This window comes from Galleria mellonella, unplaced genomic scaffold, assembly GCF_026898425.1.
Source record: "Galleria mellonella isolate WM207_F2 unplaced genomic scaffold, CSIRO_AGI_GalMel_v1 utg1267, whole genome shotgun sequence".
NCBI classification, from domain to species: Eukaryota; Metazoa; Arthropoda; class Insecta; order Lepidoptera; family Pyralidae; genus Galleria; species Galleria mellonella.
In genome coordinates, this window is record NW_026441987.1 from 3,099,583 (window position 1) to 3,123,270 (window position 23,688).

The 23,688-nt window shown below is 34.7% G+C and overlaps 2 protein-coding genes across 8 annotated transcripts in view; both read left to right on the top strand.

The window, feature by feature from the left end:
• Positions 1–15,148: 15,148 nt before the first annotated feature.
• Positions 15,149–23,688, top strand: part of LOC113513386 (glutamate-gated chloride channel) — a 49,573-nt gene continuing 41,033 nt past the window's right edge. For all 7 annotated transcript variants that reach the window (XM_052900706.1, XM_052900722.1, XM_052900700.1 and 4 more), the window contains exon 1: positions 15,149–15,298. The gene's annotated coding sequence lies outside the window, so the exon portion shown is untranslated. The remainder of the gene's footprint in view (positions 15,299–23,688) is intronic.
• On the top strand, positions 16,715–20,909 carry LOC128201993 (uncharacterized). Its single transcript, XM_052900727.1, has 2 exons — positions 16,715–18,254; positions 18,779–20,909. The coding sequence occupies exon 2, from the start codon at positions 18,784–18,786 to the stop codon at positions 19,777–19,779; it is 996 nt and encodes a 331-aa protein (XP_052756687.1). The 5' UTR covers positions 16,715–18,254; positions 18,779–18,783; the 3' UTR covers positions 19,780–20,909.

Below are 23,688 nucleotides of genomic sequence, written 5' to 3' on the forward strand. Positions count from 1 at the left end.
TTGTAATGTTATTTTTTGACAATTATTATTGGTTATTTTGTTGCTTCATGTTTTTTTTTTTGTTTTGTTATATTTTACGATATCTTTTTGTCACTTGCAAAAATATTCAACACAATGCAATATTGTAACGAATAAAATAAATTGAATTGAATTGAATTGAATTGATAAAAATTTATCCAGTTTTAATTTTTATTCTTTGTCAAAAACTGATGCAAATTCTGAATATATTTGTTAATATTTCAAAACAACATTAAAATAAGTACTTCTTTTTAAATCTTTTAATAATAAAAGGCCACGAATAAAGTCGCGGTGTGGCTGTAGTTCTTGATTTAAGTTGAAATCATAATATTTATTTTCAGACTACTACGAATTTTGAATGTGAAATACCAATCTTGGAACTTGAATAATCGTGCTGCTAACATAAGCCGATCTTAATCGACAATCGGTAGTCACGCACGGGTACGGCACTAATTTATTTGTTTTAAATGAAGAATTTCAATTTAAAACAAATAAATTTGTCTTTGATTCATTTGAGATAAAGCTCACTTGTTTATTGTTCACTAAACAACTATCATATTGATGGCTTATCTTTTTAATAAATAAAAAAAAAATAGAGTACAGATCTATCTATCGTAACCGCATCTGTGCTATATAATTTATTTGCTCGAAATGTGGTACAAATACTCTTAAATGACAATAGAGCTACACATTTCGCCTTATCTAAAGACATGCAAATTTTGTCTCAGCACATGTTAGTAACTTTTTAGTGGCTTACATTTTTAAAGCAAAAGTTTATCAATTACATATGTATAAAGAATTACTCTAAATACATAATATTGGTGTGCCTACTCGTACCTACGGGGCACCAGTGAGGAATGATATGTGATGAAGACAAGTCAGTTGGTCCATAGTCACGAATTCGACAACCACTATAGTTTTAAGGGGAAAACGCGAGGAAGTCAACCTGATGGATATATTGCTAGCAATGAAACTGGTAGTGACTGACACTCCTTTTTCCTCTGATGGCATATTTTTTAATGGTTGAAAATGGAGTAGTCTCCTTCGCTATAGGTATATACTGGCGAAGCGCCAGTAAGAGATGACAGATGCGGATAAAAGCGAGTTAGTTAGTCCATCGTGATGAATACAACAAGAATTAACCACGACGGTTTCCAGAGGGAACATACATGATAGGGTATATTGCTAGCAATGGGGCAGTTAGACCCCATTACTAACAATTAACCCCCCCCCCCCCCACCCCAACGCAAAGGATTACCATCACGGTTACCATTTCATTTTCAACATGAGAATATTGACGAAATGTCTTAAGTATGTCAATGCCTTAACTAATAACATACTATTATGAATAAACGTCTTTATCCCGGATTCGAAAGATGCAGTGTATTTCTTAGAAAGTGTAGTTTTGAAATATGTCTTCAAGAAATGGCCGGCCAGTTAAATAACTTCTTGTGTAACACTTGTGGTTTTTACGTATTGTTCATGCGTTGAGGTAGTTAAATTTTTTTCTGTAACCAATTTTTTTTAAACAACTGGTGTCATGTCGTATAGGGAGGTCAAGGATATGGCCTGGGTTAAAATTGGCTGGAAGAAGATGCATGAATTTAATGCACTGACAAGAGGAAACTCTTAAATGAAAAGGAAACCAATTTTAACAATTAACATTTGTCTATATCTTTGTCAGTTTTTTTTTTCTTTTTATTAACAAATTGGGTTCCGTTTGGTTTTTTGTTGCAAATTTCAAAACAGAATATGTATTTCGAATGTATTTTAATCGAAATCCTACTAATTTTGTGAGTCCTAATTTTAAATTTCGCTATCCATAATTCTTTTAATAAAATAATATAATAAACATATAATTTTTAATTTATTCACTTAATTTTTGGCGTATTAAAAAAAGAGAGAAATATTACAGCGGAACAAAGTACAAGTATTTTAAATAATATCCTTTCTAATATAATTATAAATATAAAAGTGAGTTTGCTTGATTGATTACCTTATAGAGGCTTAATAACTTAACCCTTCTTTGCATGATTTTTTTAGTGGTAAAGTAAATCAAGATGATACCATTCATGTTCAAAATGGTTAAAAAAATTAATTTGACACTTATGTTTTTTTTTCTGCAATGGACATTAAAAAGGTATCCAGACACGATCAACTTAAAGTGAAATTGGTCTTTTATATAATTTTTGGGCATTCAATGTTGTGATGGAAATTTCCACCATTATGTAAACCAATTACTATGAAATTTGGTATACACGTACTATATCCCGGTCACAAGGATGGAGTTGGGGTAGTAATTATAATTTTTAGAACTTTTTAAGTCGGTTTTTTTTTGAAAAAAATTAATTATATCTTAAATTAAGTTTAACAAGGAGTTCTTAGAATCATGTTTGATAAGAGTTTTACTGACTATTTGTTCTATATCTGTTATGTCCATGGTACTGCTCATGTCTATAGGCGACGGTTAACACTTTCCATCAGGTGGACCGTCAGCTTGTTTTTTTTTTTTTTTAGTACGTTTGTTCCGTTTGGAACAGGCTAAGGTCGGAGACCATGCTGCCTAGTCTTCAAAAAGATAAATTGTCTGGAATCCGTCAGCTTGTTTGCCATTGTCAGTTGTATAAAAAAAAATGTCTCCTATTAAATATTGTCTGTGGGCCTATGTTTAGCAGTGGACGGATAATGTCTTAAATGATGATGATGATGAATGAATATTGTAAATGCTGAAATTTCTAGGGATGAATGGATAAATTAATGTTTGTTACTCTTTCATGCAAGAATTACTTAACAGTTTTGAATTAAATTACGTACACGGGTAGGTATATCCTAACTCAACGCATGGGAGATGGGGGGGAGGAGGGATTGTTATTAATAGAGATTGTCCTATTGCTAGGAATATACCCTATCAGCTCGACCTCCACGCGGATTCCCTTGGAAACCATTGTGATTGATTTATTGTTGAATTCATCACGACAGGCTAACTTACTTGCTTCATCATTACCTATCATCCCTTACTAGTGCCCCGCCAGTGTAAACCGATAGTGCAGGCTGGGTTACCATTCTATTATCATTTATAAAAAAAAAACTCAGCGCATAGGAAGCTTAATTTAGTAATTCATGCTGGCGAAACGGAGGGATATTGCTAGTGCATTGATAACTTAATTAGAAATATAAGTTTACGAAATCGTCCGCTAGAGGCGCAGCTATCTTTTTAATACACATTTTCATCGTGAACGTTAAAACAGAACGGAAATCTGTGTTAATCTTACACTAGGGATTCCAAAGCGTAAACAAACAAGCTTATTTATTACTTTCCATCAGGCAAGTCGCCATTTGCCATATAAAATTAATATAAAAAGAAAAAACAAGCCAATCGCAATATTTTTTAAGGTCACCCTTGAGTCTTTGTATAATATGAAACATAGTTATGAGACCCTTTCATAGAAAATATCCACGAAAAAACATTCATTTTATTATTGGTAAAAAATATTTGTTATTTCTTTATGCGAATGGCATTTTGATTATCCGGGAAGCCCAGCAATTTGTGAGCAAATCTATTCGCTCCATGGAATGTAATGGCGATACGAATATGATATTATTAAATATAAAAGGTCAAATAGAGAATATTTCAAATATTCATGTATATTTTGTTTTGATATAAACAACAGTGTACCCAACTGTTTCCCGCTGTTTTACTCGCACGAATCCGTGTTTGTTTATTGTCGTTGCATAGTCTTGTTTTTATTTAATTTAGTAATAAAGATAAGTCAGAAAAAAAAATATTATATTGTACAATAGGATACAAAATCTATAAACAAACATCAAATAGATAGATAGATAGATAGATACTCTTTATTGTTTCCTCCAAAAGATTACAATAGTAAACTTATTATAGATATAAACAATTACAAGAAATAATCACAGCGAGAAAACAATGGACGACCTTATCGCTAAGAGCGATCTCTTCCAGGCAACCTTTGGATGGAGAGGAGTAATTATAAACAATTTGGTGGGAGGCACGATAAAAAATTTTGCTAGTTCTAAATATGGGAGATGTGATACATATATGTAATTTTTTTTATACCACTGAGGTGGCAAACAAGCATACGGCCCACCTGATGGTAAGCGGTTACCGTAGCCTATGAACACCTGCAATACCAGAGGTATTACGCGTGCGTTGCCGACCCTGAAGAAACCTCTTTACCCCCCTTTTGAAGAACCCCATGCTACAGTCTCTTGGGAAAACCTCGGCAGGGAGCTCATTCCACAACCTGAGTGTTCGTGGGAGGAAACATCTCTGAAACCGGTGAAAAATACTTACAAAAACTTACAAATAGTAAGAACAATAAGACTTTTTTATTATAAAATATTTTTATTTATTTTATTTTGTTTATGTTTATGCACAGTTATTTCGTCAGTTTAAAATTGTTCACTATATTTTTCAAATTTTAAATTACTAATATTACCGATAAGATACTACATATACCATACTAAAAATATTGACAGAGGCAGTAGACTCGATTTTGTTTTGATTTAAAAAAATGTATTAGCCACTAACTGATGTATCTTCAAGCGTTTTTAACACTCGATGCTCTATCTATATAAGACGTAATGATATATTGAATGAATGAATGAGTATACTTTATTTGCATTATACAATATAGGGGAAAAAAACAAGACAATTAATAAATATAAAGATACAATTGTATAAGTACAGTAAGGCGGTCTTATTGCTGAGAGCAATGTTTTCAAGACAACATTAGGGTAATGGACTAATTGTTGTACAAGTAGGTATTGTATAATTAAGAAAATTAACAGAATAAAACATTAAAGAAAATAATCATTAATATTAAGTATATGTAAGTATAATAGTAAAAAAAAATATGTATAATAATATAATCATTGAAACCCCGCTATAAGTTACGGCACGGATCTCTAGTGCAAGCTATACACGCCGGATACGTGAACAGGCTGCATCCTTCTTCCTATTGACTCCAGTGTTCACATTCAGGGCTCGAGAGCTATTGTGGTAGTTCCCCCGGCCCCGGGTGCCCCAATAAAACTTCAATTCACCTTTTCATTTCATCTAAGGATGTTATGTGGGTCGCCATATTACTTTCTATGCTGATTTGCGTTCTAAGGGCGTTTGTATAGTTTTCACATTTGTTGAACTATTTTCGCACGAATATATCTATCCGGATGCAATTCCGCATATAAGATAGGCTCTCGACAGTCTGCTATCGGAGGATTCTTGGATACTTCGGTCATGTTGCTCGACGACAGTCCGACAATCTGGACAAACTAATGGTTGTAGGCAAGATAGAGGGAAAGAGACCACGCGGATACTTCGGTCATGTTGCTCGACGACAGTCCGACAATCTGGACAAACTAATGGTTGTAGGCAAGATAGAGGGAAAGAGACCACGCGGACGATCGCCTAATCGATGGTCGGACCAAGTAACCGCCGTTACGGGATTGTCAGTTACAGCTGCTTTGCGAGAAGCTGAAGACGGTGCGAAATGGAATAACATCATAAAAGAGGCAACAGACACCTTTCAAGGACACGACCTTCAGGAATGAAGAGGACGAAGAGAGAGGGAAACTATTTTCAATTTGTATAATGTACAACTCTCACCAAAGGGAGACTTTGTACAAAAGTCGATTGCTTGGGTACCTCTGTCCCATTCGTATTTCTACCGTGAAGCAGTTGTGTTTGCATGGCTGTGGTCGGTGTTCAGTTTGAAGGGTGGGATATGGCGTGAATTTACTGGATACAGAGGAATAAAACCTGAGTCCTCAGGAATGGCAACGCATGGGGGGTATCATGAGCGAAACAGTATACTCTGTTATGTCCATGGTACTGCTCATGTCTATAAGCGATGGTTACCACTTTCCATCAGGTGGGCCGTCAGCTTGTTTGCCATTCTATGTTGTAAAAAAAAAAAACTTTAATGGTGGGCAGCAGCGTTCCATTTTATACATCACCAAAGCCTAACTGCGGTTGCTAATGCGCCCGTCAAACGTGACTGTTACAGGCAAAACAAATTTTCGACTTATGTTTATTTTGTAAAAATGTTTAGATTAGCTGGCACTCGTTTAAAACATAATAATGTAACCATATTAAAATTTTGTTAGTTCTAAATATAGGAGATGTGATACATATAATAATATAAATATTATCCCTACTCTTACTATATATATATATATATATATATATATATATATATATATATATATATATATATATATATATATATATATATATATATATATATATATATATATATATATAGTAAAGAGTAGGGATAGTTGTATATACAGTAGATATTTCATTAAAACTTGAAATTAAATACATTATTTTATTAAGGGTGTATGTAGCCTTACAAATCAATTCTAGTTTGGAAGTAGATCACGTGTTTCATTGACAGCGCCTGCCGTTTTCATATGAGCAATATCGACGCTCCATCAGATCGGAATGGTGTTTCGAAAATTATGTACCACTATTCAATATTGGCTATTTTGTATGCAGTACGACCTGAGTAAAGAGATATGTAGGTTCCATGAATTTACAGATTATACGATTAGAAATCCACGTGTATTTTCCAGATGTACTAGCGACTTGCCCCGGCTTCGCACGATAGTCTTGAAAGTACAACCCAGTTACCCTCGCTGATAATAGTTTTCTATAGGTGAAATAATTTAAAAAATCCGTTAAGTACTTTTTATGTTTACCTAATACTAATAATCGGGGGGAAAGGGATTGCTAGCAATAGGGTTTGACAGCCCCATTGCTAGCAATATGCCCTATTTTGGTCAACCTCCATGTGGTTCCCCCCGGAAACCATCGTGAACAATTCTTGTTGAATTCGTTTTGATTGCCATGTTTCGTTTGCTTTTCGCATTCGTGTTTGCAGTGCTGTGTTTGAAGGATGGGATATGGCGTGAATTTACTGGGTACAGAAGAATAACACCTGAGTCCTCAGGAATGGCAACGCATGGCGGGTATCATGGGTGAAACAGTATACTCTGTTATGTCCATGGTACTGCACATGTCTATAGGCGACGGTTACCACTTTCCATCAGGTGGGCCGTCAGCTTGTTTTGCTTTGTTTAGCTTTGTTTGCCATTCTAAGTAGTATAAAAAAATTTAAAATTGTGTTCCACAAAAAAAAACTGACTTCAATTGTGACAAAATCAGTTATTTTTATGTAAAATCTAAATTACTGAATCGATTTTGATAAGATTTTGATTTCTAGAGGACTAATCTGTACGTATATTAACATTTTTTCAGACAAAAAAGAATTTGCCAAAGCGGCTTTCAACTGCTGCTTTCTAATATTTATACTTTTTGTTAATTTTTATTTAATTTGTAGTAAAAGGACTTCCGGATGAAGTGAAAACGATTGTTGGAAACGACAAAAACACAGTGAGTTCATTAATATATATAATAATATATTGATCATATATATATATATATATATATATATATATTTAACATATTCGAAAATAGATATCCGACCGATATGGGCGATATCGAAATGAGTGATGACCTATTTTCCGCCATTATCATACGAAAATCCGTTGCGTGGTTTAAAAGAAAGTTTAAGTGAAACACACAGACGCAGGCAAAGACTTTTTTGTACATTAAATTTGTATATATATATATATATATATATATATATATATATATATATATAATATATATATATATATATATATAAGTCGATGCTCTACATATCTATATATATAGTCGAATGTAAAACCTCCTCCATATCAGTCGGTCAGAAGTCGGTTAATGAAGAAAATATTTACGCAGTAAGCACGAAATATAAAATAAATAAGTTATTACTAATTTTAAATTCAGCCAGGGTCAGTCGAGCGTTATTTCTTTTATTTTGGAACATAATTCCACTCACGGCCGCTAATTGCTTTCCCGAGTTGACCTGTCCGGGGTCCAGGGGACGTGTTGGGAATATTTGATGATATACAATTAAATATATTTAAACTGAGCTTAAAATGTTATTTTATTTTTATTTATTTCAAAAATTCACTGCGGAGATGAGCTTATTAGCAGGCGGAGGTAACTGCGGTACATATTATTCTTCGACAAGTATAAACCGATTTTGATGTTTTTTATTTGTATTTTTTGATGGAAGTCGGTTTTATCTATATATATAATAAAACTATAACGCTAAAAACCGAGTCAGGGGAATGTTAGAAGTGAAATAGAACACATCCAGATCTTGTTCGAATTTTTTGTTTCTCTGTCTGTTCGTACGGGCTAATCTCCGAAACTGTTGGACCAATTTAAATGAAATTTTGCATGATAGTATCTTACATACTCGATCAATATCTTAAATACTTTTAATCACGGAAAATTAAAAAGTTCCCGTGGGATAGAAAAAAAAACTATAGTAACTTATACAGCTTAGTACACAACCTATTTAAGTAAAGTCATTTTGACCAAAAAGTGAGAACGACACGTCATTTGTTAATTTTGGATTCTAAAATTTGGTAATAATTAATTATAATTTTGGTTTTAATTTATTAATTTTAATTTTTTGTATTCCCGGGTATTATATATATATATATATATTAAATAAATAAATTCATACATACAATAAATGAATACGTGAAATATTACTATATAAATCAAACAACGGCAATAGAAGAGCAAGTAGTAATCTATGTATTTCACGTATGTATTTTAACAGAATGTATGGTATAACAATCCTGATGCTAAAATACGTGTTTCAGATATCAAGGGATGTGCAGCGGTGCGGTCTGGTGCAGGAACTAGGGCGCATGTGGCCCGTTACGTGACGCTGGACTAATTCATAAAAGGATAGCCTTTTTTTATACTGAAGTGAAAATGGCGGTGGCATGGTAAGCGGTTACCGTAGCCTATGAATGCCTGCAATACCAGGGGTATTTTTTTTAATGGATGATAATGGAATGGTAACCCACCTGCGCTATCGGTATACATAGGCGGGGCACCAGTGAGGGATGAGAAGTGAAAATGAAAGAGCAGGTCAGTTAGCCCATCGTGATAAATGCACCTGGAATTCAGCACGATGATTTCCAGGGGGCACCTAGTGGAGGTCGGCTATTGCTAGCAATGGGACTGGTGGACTACCAGTCATGCATTGCATTACTAACAATCCCCCCCTACCAGGGATATTACGCGTGTGTTGCCGACCCTGAAGAAACCTCTTTACCCTCTTTTGAAGAACCCCATGCTGTAATCTCTTAGGGAAACCACGGCAGGGAGCTTATTCTATAACCAGAATGTTCGTGGGAGAATACATTTCTGAAACCGCGTTGTACGCGACCGATATATATATATATATATATATATATATATATATATATATATATATATATATATATATATATATATACGAGGTTTGTCCGGAAAGTACGTATAAAAGTTTTTTAAAAATTTTATTTTACAATTATTCAGGTAAATCAATTTTATCCCCTTCAAAGTACTCCCCCTGTGACATAATGCACTTGTGCCAACGCCGTTTCCACTGTGAGAAGGCTCCTTGAAAGTCCTCTGGTTGTAGGTTTCTCAGCTGCCCCGTCGTAGCTTTTTTTATCTCATTTATGTCCCCCAAATGCCGCCCCCGAAGTACCAATTTGGTTTTTGGGAACAAGAAGAAGTCACACGGGGCCAAATCCGGCGAATAGGGGGGGTGTTCGGTCACCGTAATGGAATTTTTACTCAAAAACTCACGGACAACAAGAGAGGTGTGGGCAGGGGCATTGTCGTGGTGAAGAATCCAACGCCCCTCTCGCGCCAATTCTGGACGAACTCGTGCCACACGAGCTTTGAGGCGTCTGAGCACATCGACGTAGAATTTTCCATCAACTGTCTGGCCTGGAGGGACGAATTCTTGATGGACAATCCCCCGAACATCGAAAAAAACAATCAACATTGTCTTGACATTTGAGCGGGATTTTCTTGATTTTTTTGTTCGTGGTTCCCCGGATGTCTTATCGAATTAGATCGGCAAAAATTTCACGGCCATTCTTGCCGAGTTTCGAGAGAAACTTGATTACGACGCGCTGCTCTTCAACGGAAGCGGGCTCCATGCCGACGGGGTTTCGTTAAGAGGTAACTTCACAGATGGCGTGACAAGCCAGTTCGCACCGCACGGCGGTCAGACCAGAACTGAAGCATTGTTAGGGACATAAGGAAGGGGTCCTGCGCTTACCTGGCCTCCCCACTCCTCTTTCTCGCATTCCAGAACACTTTTATACGAACTTTCCGGACAGACCTCGTATATATATATATATATACATGATTATACGCTACAACATTATTTTTGTAAATACTTATATTTGAAATAACAATAAGTAATTTTTGGCGGCAGGATATCGATTTTTAATTTTTTTCTAAATGTAAATATTTTTTGTTTACATCGATACGAGTTCCTTTATTTTTATCTAATCACAAACTTGTATTCTATTTTCACTATGTTTTGCCATTAATCATAAAAGGAATGACGAAAAAATAAAAGCTGTTTTTTTTTACTTTTTCCGACCTCATCTCGTTCAATGTTCTGTTTTGTTACCTTCATTTCTAAATTTTATTTACCTCTATATGGTTTACAATTACCACAGCTGCCAAAAAATTTATCCAAATATCTCCGAACCAAAGAGGGTTGATGTCAGGCAGGTGGCCGGTCGTAAAACTAAAAACCAAGTCTTTTTGTAATATGGATAAAATCGTATTACGCCGACCCCAAATGATTGGGATAAGGGTAATTGGGATTGGGATATGATGATGATCTCCGAACTCTTTCTACTTTCCCCCAAAAATTTCCCAAACATTTTCATTTTATCAAAAATTCGCGAACACGAAACAAATAATCCAAAATTAGGTATTTCATTCTGGCAATGCTCAACGCCTTGTTTTATTATTAGACATTTCTGATGACGATACATCGCGAAAATGTCTTCAATTGTACCACTCTAGATACCGCCGAAGGCTTCAGCTCGCCGTCAAAGTTGTCACACGAGAGGAGCGTGGTCGCCCTCGTTTTTAATGGATCCATGCGAGCCAGTACTATGTCCACACTGAAGACATGAAAGACAAATAAGGGAAAATTTTATTTCATTTATTTTGTGATACATAACAATGGATGATAAAAGGTAGATAACAATGGATGGTAAAAGAAGATAAGTCCTCTATGATCAACCTTATACATCGAAGTATAAGGTTGATCATACAATAAAGTCATTTAAATATAAAACTATGATTAATTTTGGATACTGTCTAATCACAAAATAAGAGGATTAATGGGGAAAAAATCGCTTGGATAGATCTACCCCATGTGTAATAGACAGATTGTATTATGGCCATGTGTGCCCCGGCATAGAATAAGCCACCCCTCCCTCTTCTGTAGGTGTCTGGAACTTTATGGTAAAGGTATGGCTAGCAGCAATCCTCTTAAAACATTTCTAAAAGCCTAACTGCGGTTGCTAACCCGCCTGCAGTGGCAACTACTGTCAAAACTCCCCTTATGGGGGGAAAGGGATTGTTAGTAACGGAGACAGAGAATCCCATTGCTAGCAATATACCCAACCAGGTCGACCTCCTCGCGGTTCCCCCTGGAAACTATCATGGTTAATTCCTGATGAATTCATCATGATGGGCTGACTGGTCTGTTTTCATTGTCATCTATCACCCTTCACTGGTGCTCCGCCAGCGTATCCCGTTAGCGCAGGAGGGGTGGAGTTACCATACCATTTTCACCCATCAAAAAAGCTCCCCTTATGGGGAAGGATTATGTCCAGCAGTGGACAGTTAAGGGCTGAAATGATGATGACTGATGATGATCTTATAATACGGGATTTCATAATGAAATTCTATTAAAGGTTTTGTGTGTGTATTAGTGTTTTAATTTCAACTTTTTTTTTAATACAAAACTCTAAAAATACTTGCGTAATTTTTAAAACTCGCCCTCCATAAACAAATTAAACTTAATGAAACGCAAGAAACTTCTTAATACAATTTATCATTTAATAAAAGCGCTTTGCCATACAAACTTTGATCCTATTTTTCTCCATAAAGCGTTGTCATCGTGACCTGTGTGGTAAACTTTTTCAATTAATGGAAAAATGATGGCTCAATTACGATATAAATTTCGTCATTGAATAGAGGAATCTGCGCGCCACGATTAGAAATTTGTTTAGTAGGTGCCCGAGCAAGCGTTGTGGAAGTTACCCACTCAGGTTGGCGTAATTAGCGTGCCTTGAATGTTTCTATGAATAAATAAGTTTAAAGAGAACTTGTTCAAACAAACTCTAGCAAAGTCCTTAAGTTTGTTAAAGCAGTCTTTTTCAAAGTGTGGGTCACGACCCCTTGGGGGGTCCCCGAGCCTCTACAAGGGGGTCGCGGAAGGTCGCTAAGCAGTGAAAAATCAACAGTTCCGTAAATACATCAATCAATCAATAATACAATGACGTATCTATAACAGACATCGATTACATGGCTGTTTTAGATACTTTATTATGTATTATTTATTTAATTTTATTGTTACCTAACTGTGAATATAAATAGAACTGTACGGATTTCATAATTGTACTATAATAATAAAATTCATACGTATTCGAAACCGTGGGGGGTAGGGACACGAAAAATATTTTTACACAATAAGGGGGTCGCGTCATGAAAAAGTTTGAAAAACACTGTGTTAGAGATCCAGTAAGTGGCAATATAGGTAATTGTTCGAGCGCAGTTCACTAATTGCATTTTGATGGAAGCTAATGTGATGCACTTCAATTGCTACAAATGACTGCCTTAAAAATTTTCTCAACAAATTACAAATTTTACAGTACGCATAATTTAAGGTTGTGTGCCACAAAAAGAAACTGACTTTTCTGAGAAATATGATAAAACTGTTCAGTTTTGTTAATAGAATACTCAATAAGTTTGAAGTAAAAAAAATTGAGGCTGCTTTATGGTAGCTGAACAGGTCGTATTAAAATGGAAGACCAAACATTCTTTGATGAAATATAGCGGACTTAATGATTTTTTTGTTAAAATTTCTTAAATATTTCTCACATAGACGTTACCTAACAATTTAATTATTAATTTAAATAACCTTATTGTAATGTAAATAAAGTATAAAAAAACAGACTTAATGTAAATAGCCTTCCTTAATTTAGTAACACACAAGTAGATAGAGAGAGCAATGTGTCAGGATTACCGCAATGGCGTGACACAAAACATGTAATTGTAGTGAACAATTAGGTTCAAATCCTCCCTTGTGTTAACCGCTGCGGATCGCTCACTTTGATGAGAATATAATAAGACTTGGAGAAACTGAATTTATAACTTCAGCTTGTGTAATTCTAACTAAAATTGTGATAAACTATAAAATTGTTTACTGCCACAGACAGGTTGTCTGGTAGAGAATGCTACTAGCATTAAGTCCGCTTTTTGTTCTGGTCAATTAAGTTATTTAAATAAATAAATATTATGAGACAAAGAAATGTTTTTTTTATTAGAGATTTATTTAATAAATAATTCTAATAATTATTATTAATATTGAATTTTGTAATAAAGAATATGTAATTTATTATATTATGACATTTATATGCATGTAATCTGTAATCAATGTTGTGTACGCCTGCTACAGGTATGCATATCAGCATGCTACAGAAAATTTTTTATTAATTTATGTATAATATGTATACCGTTGGTGTGCCTAATTCGAAATAAATAAAATAAATAATTATTAAATATTATAAGCTTTAGCTTTAGCTTACTTTCAAGAAAAAAGCATATTCTTTCTTAAAAGGCCATCAACACACCTGTAAATACTCTGAAGTTGCAGGCGTCTATGATATCAGCCGGTAACCGTACACTACTGAATATAGACTTTTGAGGTATTTAGCCAGTAGTTGTCATACTTGGCAGGTGGATTGGCAACCGCAATTAGGTTTTGGTGATGTTTTAATAAGGACGTTGCTGCTTATCCCTAGACCATTAAGTTCTCTTATTCGCCTCTTATAACACCCACGGGAAAGGAAGGGGTGGTCGATTCTGTACCGGAACCACATAGCAGGTGCTTATAGATGGCGGGAATTACTTACTATCTAAGCTGTATGCACGTTGGTCCCCTATGTTAAAATTAAAAAAATTAAAGGTAATTCAACCTGTGCTATTGGTAAATGCTGGCAGTGCGTCAATGAATTATGGTACTTGAAGATGAAGTTAGGTCGGTTGACCCATTGCGACGAACTCGCAAGGAACTAATGACAATGTTTTCTAAAAGGTATTGTATAGACATCAAGCTGATCATTTTTAATAAATTCATCCCGCTGTCTATTTGTTGTTACCTAGTGCATAAAATAATACAGTTAGAGACGCTTGCTGAAACGTCCAGGTGGATTCGTAGACGTAGAGGCAGGCGCGTTGACAATCGGGCACAGGTGTTCGCGAAGTTTTCCACATGTACCGCATCCAATGCTGGCTGGATAGTGTTATTTATCTAACAGAGTTCATATCGAAGCTTACCTAAGATCTGGTAATTTAAAAAAAAATCGAACAATTTTTTACAGTTTTTTTTTATTGTTAAGGAGGCAAACGAGCAGACAGTCCAGTGATTTTTTCATACAAAAAAGATTATAAGAAATTTTGAAATTGAACCTCTACTGAGGGTTGAGACTTTTTAATTTTGAACTCGCTTTTACCTGCAATTTGGAATATATTCACTGACTGGAGGAAAAGCCTGTTCTTCTTATTCTATATACGTATAGTACATATATATAAATTTTCATGGTGATTGGTAAATCTGTTAAGACGCTTAAAGGTAACAAATAAACACACAAACCACATCCATAGTAATAGTAAGAAAAGAATTCGTTAACTTTGAATTCGGAAATTTAAATCCGGAAAAAGTTTTCAAGATACAAATGTCCTAACTACTTAGAAAATTCATACCCTCACGGGAATACGAGATAATGGGAGGAAACGGTTAACAAACCAGCAATGTATATTGCTGTCATGCGTCCTCTTAAAGTCAACCACAAACTGCTGTAGCACGGTCCAGGGGAGGCTGCGCGATCTCCCGATCAATAGAGATGAATCCCCACCACTCCCTCCCAGGTTAGTACCGCGCCCTACGCCGGCCCCGCAACACATTTTTAAATACTTTTTTTTAAGGGAACTAAGTTTTTTTAATAGTTGAACCTTTTTTGGAGTTTGTTTTCATTAAAAATAGATATCTCCGGGCTATTCTGGAGATGGGAGTGTGTTGAGGTGAGTCCTTTCAATATGTCTCTCATTTTATGATGAATGTATCTAAAAATAGATTGTTATATACATTTATATTGATACTGATCGATTTTTAAACCAATATATACTGTATTATGTATTAAAAATAGGTGTTAAGTATTGCTTTATATAATGTCTTATTTATATTGCGTAGATGGTAATATATTTTATAACATTACGATTAATCTTAATTTAATTTATTCGATCTGATAGTTTTTAAATATTCCGGTTCAATCTACAACTATGTGGGTCTATGGAGATTTAGTAAGATATAATATTGTCAGTTTAGTATTAATACCTTTATTATATATAACAATATTCATAGATATTATAGATGGCGAAAAATATCAGCCATTATAATTATGTATCCGAAATTGGATCAATAAAATGGGGCGGAGTAACTTCGACTTGGTATCCTGAGTTGATTGAATATTAGAATGAATAATTGATTAGTAAATAAAATTAATCATTTATTAATTTATATTTACATATCTGCAACAGGTTACAAAATAATTTTTTGACGAACATTGACCTATATTTACTTAAGTGAATTAAACTTGTAAATGCTGTATGCTTTGTCACGTAATTCATTATTACCACAGACAACATAATATGCGTAGAATAAAAATAATCTTTTTTCAAATAAACTAGTTTACAAGTACCTTTAAATTATCATTTATGATTCACTGTCATTTTTATGATTTTTTTACGCAACTTACAATGGCAAACAAGCTGACGGCCCACCTAATGGAAAGTGGTAGCCGTCGCCTATAGACATGAGCAGTACCATGGACATAACAGAGTATACTGTTTCGTCCATGATACCCCCCATGCGTTGCCATTCCTGAGGACTCAGGTGTTATTCTTTTGTACCCTATAATTTCACTGCGATATCCCACCCTTCAAACAGAAACACAGTCGCGCAAACACAATTGCTTGAAACACGAATGGGACAGAGGTGCGCAAGCAAACGACTTTTGTACAAAGTCTCCCTCTGGTACAATTTTGTATAAATGGAAACTAATTTAAATTAATTCCTTGATCTTCCAGCAAAAGCAGCTGTAGTCGCGTATGTATGGTACATCATATAATTCAAAACAAACATAATTTTTATTCAAATGTTTGTTTATACAAAATTCTAAATAGCTTTATTTTACGATACGAATGTTCTCTGCCAAAAAACACATGTAAAGAATCAAGAAAATCTCTTTTTAGTTGTTACATATTCGTGTTTCAACCATGAAGCAGTTGTGTTTGCATGGCTGTGTTTCGGTTTGAAGGGTGGGATATGGCATGAATTTACAAGGTATAGAGGAATAACATCTGAGTCCTCCGTAATGGTAACGCATGGGCGGTATCATGGGTGAAACAGTATACTCTGTTATGTCCATGGTACAGATGGGCAAAGCACCGGGTTTAAACCCGGTGCTTTGGTAAAAACCCAATAAACACCCATAAACTCCCATAATCACCCAAAAAAATAGGTTTTTACGTATTTTTTTGAAAATATGTAAGTAATACCAATAAATTATTTTTATAAATTGTATTGATCAATTCTACAATATTAAATAAAACGTTAACTAATAATATTTCAGGAAATTTTAAAAATCTATATATAATAAAATGAAAGTAATTAATTTTCAGTGTTTTCATGTTGCAGTTGATCAACATGTTGGCCTTTTGCTTCCCGTAGATACTTTAAAATTTCTTCATAACACCTCGTTCGCACACATGGCCGTATATATTTAAATTCTTGAGCCACTAACAGTCCGAAATACTCATTTCTTTTATCCTCTTCTCCATAAATTAAGCATTTAGAACTGTTTGTTTCTTCTTTCAGTAAATTTTCTTTTACTTTATCCTCGTTTTTTTTCTTTGTTGCGACGACGCTGGGTAAATCATCTGGACACTGGGTCTCACTATCGCCAAATATATTTGGAGATCGGCTTCGGCTACGGCTTGGCAGACATTTTTTTCTTTCTACAATTTTAAATTAAATTTATTAGAATAAATGCTTCGAACACACGCGATCTAAGTACCTTTTGTGTTTATTATACCTTACCTACCTAGGTATAAAAAGAGTACTTACGTAGATTTTCTTTTATTAACTGTTTTATACGAAGATCTTGATCTCTCAAATTAGCATCCATTTTACTTCCAGTGATTATCAACTAAATTAATAATCCACAAAGTATTAAATAACGTTTTTATGAAATATTTAGCACAAAAACAATACCCTTTAAATATCGATCGTCAGTAACTGTGGCTGACTTACCTATATTCTAGCAAGCAGGACTGCCAGATGTGAAGGGGAAATCCCCAATAAATTGTTGCATGTGACTGATGATGTGAGCATGTTCGTTTCATAATAAAAATGTTGCCAGGTAACCAAAAAGTCGTATGTTTTTGTGCGAATTACGATCATAATCTTTACGATCGTACATTAAAAAATAGACAAATAATAGTATGAGTACGATTTAAATCGTATATCTGTCAACCCTGCTAGCAAGACAGCGACAAAATCACGTTGCATAACAATGTAGCCCAAGCTTATATCTTATGAAATATACGGAAGAGATACGGACTTAGAAAAAACAGAAATGTTGTTCTTTGTGGAAGTCATTGATGAAATTCTATGTATTTTAGCCCGCAAACTTTCTTCAAACAAAAACAGCGCCATCTAGTATCGAGTTCTGTAATTATCTCTTTGTTTATGGATTTGAAGTAAGACCGCCACGCATGCAATACATTATGACTGGAGATTCCCCTATTCGTCGACGCTGAATATGAGGCGACGACAATCACTGTCAAACGTGTTCACTATTATGACTCTGGTAACGTGACTTCCTGGTAACGTGTTAGGTAGGAAAAGCAGTAAAAAAGTGCATATTAAGGGAGCAGATTTGAAATAATATTTATACTTAACAAGAAATAATTAAAGGTAAGTGGATTTTTGAATGATACAATTATATCATGATCACTTAACAATTTTAACTTAAAATTAGATGTATTATTACAAGCTTTTATTTAGCTTGCGTTATGTAAATAAAAGTATGTAGGTATGTTCGTATGTTGATGCAATTATCCTCAATCCTCAACCGACTGGGATAAAATTTTCCATACACGTTTATTTTGGATGATAGTGCATAGTTAGCTGAGAGTCGTCATTGGATAATAATGGTGGATAGCCTAAGATGTGTACTAGATATTTATTTTTAACATAATATGCGTAAGTACCTAATCGAATTAAAGAAGTTGCTGAGAAAAATACAGAACAATACGATAATAAACTAGCGTCTGCGTTTAATCCTCCGAGGAGATGTAATTTTACAAAGGTTTTTTGTATTTATTTTATTATTTTTTTAATAAATTTATTGTAAATAACAAGAAATAATCATTGTAAAAAAATAGGCACTCTATTGTTGAATTTTCGTCAGACCAACTAATCATCGTTCATTTTTTTAGGTTCAATGGGGAGACCTAAAGATTTACGCATATGGGAGCACTACCGTACTTTACCAAACAAGTCTGTTTCTTGCAAGCTTTGTAATAAGGTCTACAAATTCAGTAATGCTGCCAAAATGCTTCAACATCTTATCACTTGTCCAAAATCTCCAGAAACATTAAAAGACTCTATGAAACTTATAAAAGATAGCTCGTCCAAAACCAAAATGTCTGGACTGTCAGAGATAGAGACAAATGATTCTTTTATAAGCCCCTCGTCGTCTGCTAACACTACAATAAATGCTGAGTTTCAAGACACCGATGATCATATAAAAACAGAATTAGCGAGAGCTATATTTGTAACAGGGACGCCATTATCGATGGTGCAACATCCTTTATGGATACAATTTTTCGAAAAATTGCAACCAAAATTTAAAATACCTTCACGTAAAGCTTTAGCGACAAAATACTTAGATAAAATATATAGAGAAATGCGTTTTGAGTTAAATGAGGAACTAAATGCTTGTAGTTACTTACACCTTCAGTGCGATGGCTGGTCTAATTTAAGAAATGAAGGAATAATAAACTTTCTTATATCAAAACCTCAACCTGCATACGTTAAATGTTTGAATACAGAAAGTAATCCTCACACTAGTGAATACCTTAGCCAAGAAGTTGAAAAAGTAATGAAAGTGTATGGAGCAAATAAGTTTCTTGTACTTATTGGCGATAACGCTAGAAATATACAAAAGGCATTCGAATTAACAAAACTCAAATATCCACATGTTGTTCCTCTCGGTTGCTGTGCACATATCCTTAACTTGTTGTGCCAAGATATTGTAAAGATACAAGAAGTAACTGTGTTTATTATGCAAGCCATAAATATAATAAAAACTGTTAAAAGGAGTCAACGATTAAGTTCCTTGTTGATAAAATCAAGGCAGGGTGAAGATTCTACACAAACACTAAAATTGCCTTGTGCTACAAGATGGGGAAGTCATGTTACTTCGTTAAAAGTTTGAAAGCAAATAAGATAGCTTTGCAAATATTAACAGTTAGAGAAGATGTGGTAATTTCAAGAGATATTAAAGATTTAATTCTAAGTGATGATTTCTGGACGAAGACAGGGGAATGTATAAGTATTTTGGAACCAGTCACTGAAAGCATATTTTACTTAGAGAGCGACCAGAATCGTTTGCATCGCACATACATTACATTTAGAGATGTACAAGCTAAGATACGTTTTGCATTAAATGAGATTTCGACATTGAGCGAAGAAAGCAAACAGCAGATTCTAACATCAGTATCTTCAAGATGCAATATGGCAATGAGGCCAATACATTTTGCAGCATATATTCTAGACCCCAGGACTCTAGGAGTCGAACTTACTCAAGAGGAAGAACTTAAGGGTATGGAGTTTATCTACAATTTAAGCCAACACTTAAGTTTGTCAAATGTAATGGCAGATTTGGCGTGTTATAAAGCTAAAGAAAACTTTTGGGCCAGAGGATTTGTATGGAGCTCATTAGATAGCATTGAGCCCCTAATATGGTGGAAAGGTATTTGTGGTTCCACTGAGTTAAGCAAAGTAGCGATTCGTATTCTATCAGCTCCCTGTACTTCGGCAGCCACTGAGCGTTCCTTTAGTATCCAAGGCTACATACATAATAACAAAAGAAATCGACTTACAACTGAAAGAACTGAAAAAATTTCATTCATTTGTTATAACTGGAATCTTAAACATAAAGCTGAATGCGAGGACATTCAGTTTAATGAAGAAAATACCTTAGAAGCTTTCATTGAGCAAGTAAATGAACATAACAGTTTAGACGAAATAGAGCCTATCGAACCTATACAATTCATCGCTTGTAATAACTCTGAATCTGACAGTGATTGACTGTAGTTTTACATTTTACTTTCATCTCTTTCTTAATAAACTCAAAATCAAATTAAAAGTTTTTTATTCTGTAGGCTGCATAATAATATTGTCTATGTCCAGTATAGTGGACGTCTTGCGGCTGAGATGACGATGATGAAGTACAAAATCATAAACACCCAAAAATTTGGGTGTTTATGGGGTTTAAACCCAATAAACCCAAAACACCCGGTTTTTACCCACCAGACTTTAAACCCACCCAGGTGGATTGCCCATCTCTAGTCCATGGTACTGCTCATGTCTATAGACGACGGTTACCACTTTCCATTAGGTGGGCCGTCAGCTTGTATGCCATTCTAAGTTGCATAAAAAAAAATTATTACAATGCAAAATCAGCTGTTAACTGTCCACTGCTGAACATAGGCCTCCCTTTGGGGGGTTTTGCCATTACTTCCCACGATTGGAAGATGGGTTGGCAACCGCAGTTAGTCTTTGTTGATGTTTAAAGAGGGACTGTCTATCCCTTGACCGTTAAAAAAGTTAATTTCTTACGATAACTACAGTAAAGAGAGGGATGGCTTATTCTGGACCGGAACCACTCGTACATGATCGGTCATTCATATTTGATTTTTTTTTCGAGTTTTTTCAATACTAACTAGGGGTAGCTAGGGGGGAAAGGGATTGTTTGTAATGGAGACTGAGAATCCCATTGCTAGCAATATACCCAACCAGGTCCACCGCCTCGCGGTTCCCTCTGGAAACTATCATGGTTAATTCCTGATGAATTCATCATGATGGGCTAACTGGCCTGTTTTCATTCTCATCTATCACCCTTCACTGGTGCTCCGCCAGCGTATCCCGTTAGCGCAGGAAGGATGGAGTTACCATACCACTTTTACCCATCAAAAAAAAAAAAAACTAGGGGTAGGTAATATATAGCAATATCTACATAGTTTAGTCACAATATATATATATACTGATTCAATAATGAATATGTTAAAAGTCTGTTATCCAAAAAGTAATATTGGATAACAGTCTTTTAACATATTCGAAAATAGATATCCGACCGATATGGGCGATATCGCAATGGGTGATGACCTATTTTCCGCCATTAATGTTCAGAGGAATCCAATATTTTGACAAATCCATATCAAAATCCGTTGCGTGGTTTAAAAGAAAGTTTAAGTGAAACACACAGACGCAGGTAAAGACTTTTGTGTATTATTAATAAGATATTTGTATATATATGTAATATCATAACAATAAATCGGCGCTATATAGGTACATCCCGCTGGTGGTGTGCATACGAGTATATAGCAACAGCTGAGGCGGCTCCTATTATCAGCCAAATGAATTGTTTTTTTTTCTTTTTATTGTTGATTTTTTTTTTATTTTATTAGTGGTAATAAAGAGGTTTGTTTGAATCGAAGCATTTGGCGTTCCATTGTTTCTGCCTACCCTAATGGGAGACAGGCGTGACAGATATGTATGTATGTATGTATGGTAATAAAGATTATCTATCTATCTATAAAAATTGTAATCTACGAAAATCCACCATTACATGTGTAGGTATGAATGTACAAAGTTTGTATAGATAAATAATTTATTTGCATTACTTACAGCATACAAATAATAATAAACATAAATGCACAGTGAAGAAAAAAAAATACATGTACAAAAAAAACAAAATGCATAAATTAAGTAAAAATTTTTTCCCTTCATGCGTTTGCCAAAGTAACACAAAATGGTCACAACTCAGTTTATTGCTTTGCCCTAAAAAGAGCAAAAGACTAATATTCTGTTGTAGCCAAAAGTGAGCCGCGAATTTCCATAGAAAATAATAAAAAAAAAAGAAAAAGAAATATAGATAAAATACACTGTGTTTATATACGAGATACTTCTTCGCTCTTGACTCTTGATATTTTGTCTCTTTCTAAATAATATTCTGGACACATATCGCAACATATGTTTGACACTGGCATATAATTTATCTTCTTTACAAATCTTTCTTCGCAAAAATAGCTGCCAATTTAACTCGTATGTTTCTACTTCAGTGTAGTAATGCTTCGTGTGACTTCTACTTGCAGGAAATATCAACAAAAGTACGTACAATTCACTATTTGTGTTGTGACTTCTTGATGGTAGTTGGTAGTTATATCAATTGTACGGTATCATTTTAAATAGTTTTCAATGTAAAACGCGCGAGCTGTTTTTTTTTTTTTTTTTTTAATGGGTGAAAATGGTATGGTAGCCCCGCCTGCGCTAACGGGATACGCTGGCGGAGCACCAGTGAAGGGTGATAGATGAGAATGAAAACAGGCTAGTTAGCCCATCACGATGAATTCATCAGGAATTAACCATGATAGTTTCCAGGGGAAACCACGAGGAGGTCGACCTGGTTGGATATATTGCTAGCAATGGGATTCTCAGTCTTCATTACTAACAATCCCTTGACCCTCACGCGCGAGCTGTTTAGAATAGTTATCAACAAATGTGTTAACTACAATCGAAGTATGTATGGACGTGAATAATCCACAAATATGATCAAGACAGAATAATAAGACGAAAAATTTTAGGTTTCTATAATCCTTTTGTTCGAACTACCGTTAGACTGTCAGTTTTTTTTATAATACAGGGGGCAAATGGGCACGCGGCTCCCCTGGTGGTAAGTGACTACCGCCGCCCATGATCACCCACAACACCAACACCATTACAAGTTTGCTGCTGGCCTTTTAAAAAGGAACATACTCTTTTCTTGATGGTTATGTTGTCGTATCGGTTCGGAAATACTGCTGCTGGAAGTTGATTCCAAAGAGTGGTTGTGCGTGCAAGATGTTATTAGACATCAAAATATAATCATTATCTCTATGAATTATCTATATGGATTCCTTAAAAAAAATACATTATCCTATTTTTTGGGACGCTTCATGTCAATCATACATCTATTAAAAAGAAAAAGAAACAAATATATTGGCATTTTTTAACGGAGTACTTTACCAGTGTAACTAAAAAAATATTTTCTCTAAAGAAATATAGGGCAGAAATAGAATAAACA

What these genes read in the sequence shown, in the direction of transcription:
- LOC128201993 (XM_052900727.1), top strand. Translation starts at nt 18,784, where the DNA reads ATGGGGAGACCTAAAGATTTACGCATATGGGAGCACTACCGTACTTTA.